Here is a 12500-nt window from a genome sequence, read left to right as displayed (position 1 = left end):
ACCACAATACTTGAGTACAGTATAAATTCCCCAGAAGAATACTTCGGTACAGTAATACGATTAAGAGTCAGTCTCGGTCTAGTCTGTGTGTCTGTCTTTGCATCAGCTGCTGTCAAATCATTCAAGATGTTTCCTCAGTGTTTATGTAAGTTTTCTCTGGCAGATATCACATGGAGTTAAGTGGAATCACAGCAAAGTCCAAGAGCAGCATGTCGAGAAGATCTTCAGTAGGAAGAACCTTCCAGACTCCAGAGGAGACACATGTAGACCTTCAGGAGCACAAGAGCAGAAGGTGACACCTTCACTTCACTTACCATCATCATTATAGACATGATAACATGAATGTCTTAGTCACAGACATGCTGGTCAAAGGCCGTATTCTGAAAGCATTTTAATTGTATTCATTGGTATAAATAACACAATGACTTCTGGTCAGTTTATTCATTTCACATCCTCATGAATATAATAATACAGACACAGAATAGATGATGCATGATCAGGATTGTCACTCGTCAAAGGTTTTACAGGAATAGTAATTTCTCACCAAACTCTATGTAGTCTTGTCTTATAGTTGATTGAAATGTATAATAACTCTATTGTGATCTCACATCACCGTTATATTCATCAGATCCACAACTATAGAGGAGGGGATAGGCCGGCCGGTTGGATTAATCATCTGTAATGTGAGTTTATTCTTCATCAGCACATGTAATCTATGAACATGTGTAATCAGTGAATATTTCATTTCATTTCTTTTCTTTATTTCTGCATTTATACAACTCATAATGACAGTTCAATCCACCCAGTATAATTTTTAAAAATGGCCAAAAAGAAAAAAGAATAGATTGATGCCAAAGTTTATTGTGCTTACCCTTATCACCTCTTTCCATTCTCTCTTCAAATATTTCCATTAACAGCCCATTTCACAACTCATAAGAAGAAAAAAATAATAAAAGAGCAAGATGGCTATAACACATTATAATTTGACTACATCCTAACAAATAAATTATTCCAGTCAAACTTGACCAAATTCACCCTTTGCTTTAACTGCTTAATTTCTGTATACTTGACACATACACATGTATACACACATATATCAACCCATTCTTTTCTACTTTTTGAGCACCTCAAGTTTAAACATTCTCTTAAATTAATGTATTGTTTTTACACGTTTAATTCACTTTTAATCTTGTCTTATCTATTTTTCAAATCAATCCAAACTATACTTTCCTAAAATATACAGATTCCTTTCAGGTAATAATGACTCTCTCTCTCTCTCTCTCTCTCTCTCTCTCTCTCTCTCTCATAACAAACATATTTTGTAATTTTTTTGGTAATGCATGCATAAATGCTTTAAGCATAATTTGAACAGTTTTGAAATCCACAAGATATTTAAATTTCGGGGAGTCACGTGACGCCATGCGAGGGTTGGATGTGTGAACAGCAAGCTCTGCACACTTTGTTTGATTTAATACTTTTTGTGTCATAAACCGGTGAGATTCGATACACCCTGATCCATACCTGTTCTGTGAAGACAGTACGTCAAAGAATTCAAAATTCTCAGGCTCTGGAGATATTAAAAGACACTTACGTACCCCAGACAGGGCCGCAGACCAGGGACTCAGTTTGGACGGTGCGGCGGGAGAAATTCAGCATCAGCTGTCGAGTATGTCTGCAATGCTGGCGAAGGTCGCTGCTGACTTGGAGGATCTTGCAGTAATACCTCGATCGATTACTTCCATGGAGATGAAATTATCTGAGTTGGTTACAAGAATGGGTGATGTCGAGAAACGGATCGATTATCTGGAGTCATCGGAGAGGGAATTAGCTGCTAACCCGCTAGCGACCAAGATAGATTTGGAACGCATTTGGGAGAAGTTGGAAGACTTAGAGAATTGCAGCCGGCGAAACAACTTTCGTATTGTTGGAATTCCTGAGAACAAAGAAGGCAGAGATATGGTGAAATTCCTAGACGGGCTCATCCAGAGTCTGCTCGACATAACAGGCCATAAGCTGGAAATCGAGCGAGCTCACAGAGCGGCTCGGAGATCCGCTGATGAGACAGGCCCCGATCAATTCTGGCCAAATTTCTGAGATCATCCGATAAAGATCTTGTGTTACGCGAGGCGAGGAATAAAGGAAGGCTTTCTTGGAAGAACTACAGCATTTTCTTGTTCCCAGACTTTGTGAATTCGACAAGAGATAAACGTGATCGATTCAAGGAATGCAAGAAACTCTTACATCAGCGGAAGGTCGCTTTTGCACTGATGTTCCCGGCCAAACTGAGAATAGATACTAAGGATGGCCACTAAATATTTACATGCCCACAGTGAGCGATGTCCTTCATAAAGTCAATGGAATGAGTAAGCTATTGTGTGATTCTCATGTTGCAGCAAGTGAGCCTGACTCACTGAACATTCACTTGACTGTCCGAGGAAACTGAACGGGGTTTTTGTGTGTGTGTGTGTGTGTGTGTGTGTGTGTGTGTGTGTGTGTGTGTGTGTGTGCTGGTTCCGCTAGAGGCTGGAGTTTTTTTGTGGAGGAACACACCTTCGGGACAGTTATGTGGATGAATCTACATGTTTGTTGTGTTTATTCTGCCTTTTGGCTGGAGGTTTTTTTTGGATTTTCTTCTGTTACGTAATTCTGTCACAAAATTTGTATAGAAACACCAGACTTGAGCAATCCGATGGCAAAGTTGTTGCGAGGGTTCTCGCAGGCGTACATGGACTGTTTGAGTTTAGAGGGATGGACACCAGTTGGCGGTGTCATGCGCACATTTTCTTTTTTCTGTTTGTTTTGTTCGGGGGGAAATTCAGGGTTTGATTGTTGCACTAATGTTGGAATGTGGTATTTATAATTTTATTTTTGACACACAATCTACTTTTTCTAATATGTCAAAATGTCAAATGTTAATGTGAGTGTACTATCTCTCTCCACATGGAATGTAAATGGGTTGGGGCACCCCATAAAAAGAAGGAAGGTTATTTATTTTCTTAAACGTAAGAAATATGATATAGTGTTTCTTCAAGAAACACATCTTTCCCTGCAGGAAGCTGAAAAATTTGGGAAGATATGGGGTGGACATGTTTTCTTTAGTGCTGGCTCAAGTAAGAGCAGGGGAGTCATTACACTGATAAATAAACATCAACAATTCAAATGTCTCAAACAGATTAAAGATAAATTCGGAAGAGTCATTATTGTTTTAGCAGAAATTCAGGGGTAAAGGTTGATTTTGGCTAATATTTATGCACCTAACGCTGATGATCAGGGCTTTTTTATAGATCTTGAAGGGATGTTGCAAGCCGCTGGCACCCCTCATGATATAATATTGGGAGGAGACTTTAATCTTTTGATGGACTCAGTCCTTGATCATAGTGAAGCAAAAGTGTGTAAACCCCCTAGAGCAACATTGACACTTCACAGGATGTGTAAAAATCTTGGTCTTACAGATATTTGGAGACTTCTGAACCCATCTGCTAGAGACTATAAGTTTTTTTCTTCAGTCCATAAGATTTATTCAAGAATATATATATTTTTTATATCTAAGTCCCTCATTTCATCTGTTGTGGATTGCTCAAATGGAAATATCTTAGTCTCAGATCATGTCCTGGTGAGTTTAGAGGTGTTGCCACATATGGAGAAAAATAAATCTTATAGTTGGCACCTTAATGTGTCCCTTTTACAAAATCCTGATTTCCAACAAATGTTAAAGACTGAAATCAGTGTTTATATGGAGACCAACTGGTCCTCGGTATCCACTGTGGGCGTGGCTTGGGAGGCACTTAAGGCAGTTCTTAGGGGTCGGATCATACAGTATGCCTCATTCATCAAAAAATCCAAAGCACAAGAACTCGTGGAGTTGGAAGGAAATATTAAAAGTGCAGAGGCAGAGCTGAAGCGCCGAATGTCGTCTGATGGCCTCAGAGAATTGACTTGATTGAAATATAGATATAATACTATTTTGTCGCAGAAAGTGGAGTTTTGGTTATTCAGGGCAAGACAGTCATACTTTGAGTCAGGTGACAAAGCAGGGAAGCTTTTGGCTAGATATATAAAGCAGAGAGAGTCTTTTTCTACCATTCCCTCAGTGAAATCTGATGGTGATGAAATTTTTACCTCAGCCATTGATATTAATAATGCTTTTAAAGAATTCTATCTTGATCTCTATAGTTCTACGTCTTCGTCTACTGATGAAGATATTAGAAACTTTGTGGAACCATTAGATCTCACTAAACTGACGACTGAGCAAAAAAATTATCTTGATTCTGAGATAACCTTGGAGGAGCTTCAAATCAAATCAAATCAAATCACTTTATTGTCACACAACCATATACACAAGTGCAATGGTGTGTGAAATTCTTGGGTGCAGTTCCGATCAACATAGCAGTCGTGACAGTGATGAGACATATACCAATTTACAATAACATCAGATTTACACAACACAATTTAAACATCTGTTATACACATAATTACACTCAACAGTACACAAATAATAACATACACTGTACAGTATACAATACGCACTATATAGATACACATTATTCAATAAAAATTAAAAATAAAAATATATGAAAAAGTATATATATATATATATATAGAATGTACAGTATTGTACTGTATTGACATTCAGGCTGTCGGTTGATAGTCAGTTGTTAAGAGAGACATAATATAATAATAATGATATAATTTATGACAGTCCGGTGTGAGATATAAGAGTAATAAAGTGCAGTGCTGATGTATTTTGATCATGAGAGATCAAGAGTTCAAAAGTCTGATTGCTTGGGGGAAGAAGCTGTCATGGAGTCGGCTGGTGCGGGTCCTGATGCTGCGATACCGCCTACCTGATGGTAGCAGTGAGAGCAGCCCATGGCTCGGGTGGCTGGAGTCTCTGATGATCCTCCGAGCTTTTTTCACACACCGCCTTGTATATATAACAAGGTATGAGGTAAATAAGGCTCCGGGGCCAGATGGTCTTTGCCAGCTGAATTTTTTAGATTTTATGCTACAGAACTGGCTCCACTTTTGTTAGAAGTTTATACTGAATCATTAAAGAAATGGAAAGCTTCCTCCAACCGTGACACAAGCCCGGATCGGTCTGATTCTTAAAAAGGACAAAGATCCAAACGATTGTAAGAGTTACCATCCAATTTCCCTGATCCAGCTAGACGTTAAAATATTGTAAAAAATGTTGGCTAACCGATTAAGTAAGGTTATGACATCTCTTATACATATAGATCAGGTGGGGTTTATTCGGGGCTGCAGCTCTTCTGATAACATCAGGCGTCTCATCAATATCATGTGGTCAGTGGCGAATGATCAGACTCCGGTCACTGCCATCTCACTTGATGCCGAAATGGCGTTTGACATGATAGAATGGGATTATCTTTTTAAGATTTTGGAAATGTATGGGTTCGGCAATACTTTTATTGGATGGATTAAGTTACTTTATAGACACCCTGTAGCAGCGGTACAAACAAATGGATTAATTTCAGATTATTTTACTCTGGATAGGGGCAGTCGGCAGGGCTGCCCTCTTTCCCCATTATTGTTCTGTCTTGCTCTGGAACCATTAGCAGCCGCGATAAGAAAGGAGGAGGATTTTCCAGGGGTGACTGCGGGAGGTGTGGCACATAAGCTTCTGCTTTACGCAGATGATATTTTATTATTCATCTCCGACCCCACTAGATCTATGCCTCGCCTCCACAGAATTATTAATTCCTTTTCTAAGTTCTCAGGATACAGAGTTAATTGGTATATATATATTTTTATATATGTACTCATGTGTGAACACAGGGGTGTTTGTTGAGGGTTGGGGAGGGTGTGGGGTGGTAGTGGGAGTTAAATGTTGATTCCGTGTATTTATGTTTTGCTTTTATGTGTTCGATGCAGGAAAAAATAAAAATTTTAATAATAAAAAAAGATATTTAAATTTAAATATCAGTAGTTTTATGAATAGATGATTTGATGGTTCTCTATAATTACTTCTACTTATAATTCTTATTGCTTTTTTGAAGCATGAAAAACATGAGTATAAGTTTTATAAGTGTTACCCTAAACTTCAACACAATATGTGATAGGAGGATCAAAGATTGAACGAAACAAGATATACAGTGCATTTTCATTTAACAAATCCCTAATTTTATACAAAAGTGAAAACGATTTTGCTACTTTTGATTTCACTTGATTTATGTGTGCTTTCCAGCTTAATTTATCATCAATAATATCTCCTAGAAACCTTTGCTCTTTTTCAATGATTGCATGGATTATTTATATCTGTGCATCTGTGTTAATCTCTCTACTAAATAACATTGACTTTGTTTTTCCAAGATTCAAGGACAATTTATTTATATGAAACTTTTTTTTCTTACCTTTGCTAATCGTTCTCCATATATTTAATGACATAATCTAAATTCTCTTCAGAATAAAATCAACTGATCAGATTCTTGATGAGTTTCTTCAGCTGTGAGGGCATCCTCATGTTTCTTTTCTGGTTTCCATCAGAGTTTCAAGAACCAAAACAAAACGTTCCACAAACACTTTCCTGAAATTCCAGAAACAGAAGATCTGGAACATGGTGAGATTCCAAACAAATCTCTTTAATATCTCAATTATTTTACTGAAAATTGTGATTCTTGTTTAAGTCTCCTGTTTCTCAGATGTTTCTTCCTGAGAAAAAGACTCTAATAATTAAAAATCTATTTATTCAAATGTATACTTAAACATAACTGGGAACTCCATGAAGTTTATTGAGCAATAAAGAGCCATTTTTAAGCACCAAAAATTTGGGGCAATATTATTTTTGATATTTTTGATCAAAATTAATTAATTTCTCATTTCTCATTGTAAATTTTAAGAAGAAAAATACAGTGTGGTCCAGAAGTGAGCATACTGAAAATCTGGGATTTTTTTCTTTCTTTCTTTTTTTACAGTTAAAACTGGAAATAAACAAAGTTTTAGGATTTTAAAACAAAGAAAAGTTCTGAAATAAAATGAAGAAGAAATATTTCAGATTCTGCATTATTTCAATAGGTCACTAATCTAAGATTGGGACATTCTCAGATTCAATTCAAGTCAAAGTCTTTTATTTGTCACATACATGTGGTGTAGAGATGGTGTAATGCACATTTAACTTCCCACTCAAAGTGTTACTGTTGATAATACAGAATAATATGTCATGAAAAGTTGCATTTAATTAGAAAAGAATGCAAAATAGAAGCATTTTCACAAGTGATCTCAGATTTTTGAATTGACTTCTGTAATTGAGCGCGTCTGTGCTGCGAGTTCATGATTGTTTGTGTTGCAGCGTTCACGTGCGCTCTGCAGAAGGAGGTGATTTACCACGGTAAGATGTTCGTGTCCAATCAGCACATCTGTTTCCACTCATCTGTCCTGCTCAAAGAAACCAAGGTGAGCGAGACACCTCAAATATCTGTTAAATGCTTCTGTTTGTGATTTACCTGAACAAACCTGTTTCAGCAGGTTCAACAGGAAACCAGTTGATCTTCAGATTTGTTGCTTTCTCTTATTGCATAATAATAATATGTTGTTCAGTCATATTCATGAATCTGTGAATGTGGAATGTTTGTGGTGTTAATTATGAGTTTTGTTGTTCGTGTTGTTATAGATTGTGATTGAAATGTCCAGCGTTCAGACTATCAAGAAGAAAAACACGGCTAAGTTTGTGCCCAACGCCATCGCTGTCATCACCACAGACGGACACAAGGTATCAGTCAATCCCACAGGGTGACTCTACATCTCCATCATGATATAGAGCAGTTATGAGGTCAAACACAGAAGCGAAATGATTGTTTCTTCATGCAACTTCAAACCAACATCCTTATAACCAGCAGTCCAGATCTTCATGCCCTGCTTCACTTCAAAACTAAAACTACCTTGCATACATTTAACTGTCTGCCCATGAAAAAGTCTCTTTAATAGAAGCCAACAAATGATTCTTATGTGAAATATGGAATAAACAGAACATATACACACAACCGCCTCATCACCCAATATACAGTACATAGTCTGGGGCACAATGAAATTTCAGGATCTAAAACCTCAGATAAAATTCTGGACTCTTGACCAGAATTCTTGAATCTTAGCGCAGAACCACAGAGCATGAGCCATGTCTCCATCCTCCAACTGGCATCACCAGCAGATCAGTGTGTCTTTTAAACCAAGTCTAATCTAGAGGGAGTCCAGTAGAAACGATGCCAAATCTTAAACTGAATAAAGTATTCACTTACATCCCTAGACATAGTTTTAACATTTTTAAAATTCTTTCCCACTCCCCATCCTCCAATACCAAATTCAAATCTCTTTCCCATAATCTCATAAGAGCTGTTAAGCCCCGTCACCAAGACTCTTATTTAACGAGGAATAATATACTGACGCTTCATGCACCTTTCCAAAGACTGTGAGCACCAAACAGAGAGTGTCTGCAGCTTTATGGGGCTGTGTATTACCCCCCAAAATAGTACAAAGTAGGTGGTGCAACTGTCAATACCTGAAAAATTGAGACCTAGAAATCTCAAATTGCTGTTATATTTCTCAAATGATCTCAAAGCTCCATTTTCATAAAGGTCACCAAGTGTAGCAACACTCCTCTCCATCCATTCTTTCCAGCAAAAGGGGGGCTTGTTAATACACAATTTGGGGTTCAGTCATATGCTTGAGGAAACATTTAGGAAAGTATCAGAATTGAACATGTGGGAAACCTTTATCCATACTGAATGTAACTGTGAAATAATGGGATGCATTTTTACTTCTCTAGGCAATTTAGTAGACTTTGCAATGGTGAGATTGGGGCAAGGACCGCTTGTTCAGTGTAGTACCAGGGAGGGGCTCTCTCAGGTGGAAGAGACCAATGGGCCAGGTGTCTAAGATTAAAAGCATAGTAATAAACCAACATTTTTGGTAGGCCTAAACCTCATTTGTCAATGGGTCTATGTAACTTACTGAAATGCAACCGAAGTCGTTTACCATTCCAAATAAAAGACTTACATATTCTATCAAATTGTTTAAAATAAGAAAGAGGAACTTCTAAAGGGAGAGACTGTAGTAGATAATTGAATTTGGGGATACAATTCATTTTTATAACATTGACCTTCCCTGCCATAGACAAATGTGGTGAAGCCCACCTATCCACATTACATGAGAACCTTTTCATTAATAGGTCAGCTGCTAATGGTTCCAGGGCAAGACAGAACAATAAAGGGGAGAGAGGACAGCCTTGCTGGGTTCTCCTACCATTAGTTTCCACTGCCCTACCAGTTGTTTATAATGCAACTTAATCCACCCAATAAAAGTATTCCCAAACCCATACATTTCCAAAATCTTAAAAAGATAGTCCCATTCCACCCTATCAAACACCTTCTCGACGTCAAGTGAGATGGCAGCAATTGGGGTCTGATCATTCGCTACTGACCACATAATATTTATAAAACATCTAATATTATCAGAAGAATTATGACCACGAATAAACCCCTAACTGGATCAGGGAAATTGGACGATAACTTTTACTTTCCCTTTTGGGCCTTTAACTTTTTTAAGAATGAGACTGATCAGGGCTTGCGTCATGGTTGGTGGTAGTTCACCTTTCTTTAATGACTCTGTGTAAACTTCTAACTAACAGTTCTGTGACATAAGATCTAAAAAATTCTGCAGCAAAACCATCTGGCCGAGGTGCCTTACCTGTTGGCAAGGCTTTAATTACCTCAACAAGCTCCTCCAAAGTATTATTTGAGTCAAGAAAGTCTTTTTGATCACTTGTCAGTTTATGAAGTTCTAATGGCTCTACGAAGTTGCTAATATCCTTATCAGAAGAAGTGGACGTGGAACTATAAAGATAGAAATAGAATTCTTTAAAAGCTTTATTAATATCTGTGGGAGAGGGGCCTGGGTAACTCAGTGAGTATTGACGCTGACTACCACCCCTGGAGTCGCGAGTTCGAATCCAGGGTGTGCTGAGTGACTCCAGCCAGGTCTCCTAAGCAACCAAATTGTCCTGGTTGCTAGGGAGGGTAGAGTCACATGGGGTAACCTCCTCGTGGTCGTGATTATTGGTTCTCGCTCTCAGTGGGGCGTGTGGTAAGTTGTGTGTGGATCGTGGAGAGTAGCATGAGTCTCCACATGCCGTGAGTCTCCGCGGTGTCATGCACAACGAGTCACGTGATAAGATGCGGTGATTGACGGTCTCAGAAGCGGAGGCAACTGAGACTTGTCCTCCACCACCCGGATTGAGGTGAGTAACCGCGCCACCACGAGGACCTACAAAGTAGGGGGAATTGGACATACCAAATTGGGGAGAAAAGGGGATACAAATATTTTTAAAAATTCATCTGTGGGAGAAGTAAATATATTGCCTCCAGAAGACTTCACTGGAGGAATGGTGGGGAAAAAAAACTCTCTCTGTCTTGCCCTGAATAACCAAAACCCTACCTTATGTGAAAAAGTAGCATTGTACCCTATACTTTACCTGAGTCAACTCTCTGAGACCATTGGATGACATTCGGCACTTCAGCTCTGTTTCAACACTTTTAATACTCTTTTCCAATTCTATGAGTTCCTGTGCTTTGATCTTTCTAATGAATGAGGCATAGAGTATGATCCGCCCCCTAAGAACTTCCTTAAGCGCTTCTCATGCCACGCCCACAGAGAACACTGAGGACCAGTTGGTTTCTACATAAGCATTAACTTTAACATTATATCTTTAACATTTGTTGAAATGCTGTGTCCTGTAGAAGGGATGTATTAAAGCGCTATCCATATGATTTTCTTTTCTCTATATGCAGCAATATCTCTAAACACACCAAAGCATGATCTGAAACTAAAATGTTCCCAATTGAGCAGTCAGTGGCAGGTGGAATAAGTGACTTAGATATAAAAAAAAATCTATTCTAGAATAAATCTTGTTAACTGATGAAAAAAATGTGTAGTCCTTCCCAGATGGATTCAGAAGTCTCCAAATGTCTGTAAGGAGATTTTAACATCCTTTGAAGTGTCAGTGTGGCTCTAAAGGGTCTACACACCTTCATCACTATGATCAAGGACTGGATCCATTAAAAGATTGAACTCTCGACCCAAAACCATATCATGAAGGATCCCAGCAGCTTGTAGCTTTCCCTCAAGATCTATAAAAAAGTTCTGATCATCAGCATTGGGTGCATAAATATTTGCCAAAATCAGATTTTGCCCCCTGTATTTCAGCCAAAACAATAATGATTCTTCCTAAATAATATTTAATCTGTTTGAGACATTTAAATTGTAAATGTTCACTTATCAATGTAATGACTCCCCTGCTCTTACTTGAACCAGCACTACAAAACACATGCCCTCCCAAGTTTTTCAACTTCCTGTGGAGGAAGATGCATTTCTTGAAGGAACACTATATCACATTTTTTACACTTAAGAAAAGATACCACCTTCCTTCTTTTTATAGAGTGCCCCAGCCCATTAACATTCCACATGGAGAGAAACATTTTACTTATATTAAAGTGTGACATATTGACATGTAAAGATAAATTGTGTACCCAAGGCTAAATTATATAGACCACTATCCAACATTAATGTTACCATAAAATCCTTAAAAACCCACAGAACAGGAAAAGAAATGCGCTTCAACCTCACATATAACTGGTGTCCATCACTTGGAAATCCAATGGCCCATGCACGCTCATGAGACTTTCCACGACACTATTGCTACCACATTGCTCAAGTCTGGTGTTTTTTACATATATATGTACGTATATATATATTTTTTTGTTTGTTTGTTTGTTTTGTTGTTGTTGTTTTTTTTCCTTTTTTCTTTATATAAACCATAGCATTAAATTGTACATAAATATGTTCAATAAAATTAAAAATAAATAAATAAAAGATGCTGCAGTAAACAAAAACATCAAACCCAAGCAAGTTAACAAAGGGAGAAAAAAAAGAGAGTCAGGCAGGGGGCAGTGGGCAGACAACAGAACAACAAACCCATTTATCTGCATCAGATAAATGCACGATGTGTAATCTGTATTGTTGACCAAGTGCAGGCAAAGTTACCCACTCACTCCATTTATTTAATGAAGGCCATAGCTTGTTGTGGGCATGTACATTTACATTTTATAGTATGAAATGTACATTACATTTATGCATTTGGCAGACGCTTTTATCCAAAGCAACTTACAGTGCACTTATTACAGGGACAATCCCCCTGGAGCAACCTGGAGTTAAGTGCTTTACTCAAGGACACAATGGTGGTGACTGTGGGGATTGAACCAGCAACCTTCTGATTACTAGTTCTGTGCTTTAGCCCACTACATGTAAAAGTCTTACGCCCATCCTTGCCGTCAATTCTTGGCTTAGCTGGATAGATCTGTGCGAAGCTTACCTTCTGTTGGTTCAGTAATTTACACTCTTTGAAACTGTCCTGCTTCACTTGAGTCGATCTAGCAAAGTCTGGAAAAACCATGATGTCGTGGTCCTCACAGCACAACTTGCCTTAATTCCTCGCC

The 12500-nt window shown here is 38.1% G+C and overlaps 1 protein-coding gene across 2 annotated transcripts in view; it reads left to right on the top strand.

Annotated features, from left to right (window-relative positions):
- LOC127441353 (GRAM domain-containing protein 2B-like) overlaps positions 1-12500 on the top strand; it is a 30888-nt gene that overhangs the window by 3424 nt on the left and 14964 nt on the right. For both annotated transcript variants that reach the window (XM_051698676.1, XM_051698677.1), the window contains 5 exons: positions 164-292; positions 629-683; positions 6505-6577; positions 7307-7410; positions 7628-7726. In XM_051698676.1, coding sequence (XP_051554636.1) covers positions 164-292; positions 629-683; positions 6505-6577; positions 7307-7410; positions 7628-7726 — 460 coding nt within the window. The remainder of the gene's footprint in view (positions 1-163; positions 293-628; positions 684-6504; positions 6578-7306; positions 7411-7627; positions 7727-12500) is intronic.

Source organism: Myxocyprinus asiaticus, chromosome 5 (assembly GCF_019703515.2).
Source record: "Myxocyprinus asiaticus isolate MX2 ecotype Aquarium Trade chromosome 5, UBuf_Myxa_2, whole genome shotgun sequence".
In the NCBI taxonomy this organism is placed as follows: domain Eukaryota; kingdom Metazoa; phylum Chordata; class Actinopteri; order Cypriniformes; family Catostomidae; genus Myxocyprinus; species Myxocyprinus asiaticus.
Note: the sequence above shows the minus strand (reverse complement) of the source record. Positions and strands in the feature narration are given on the sequence as shown.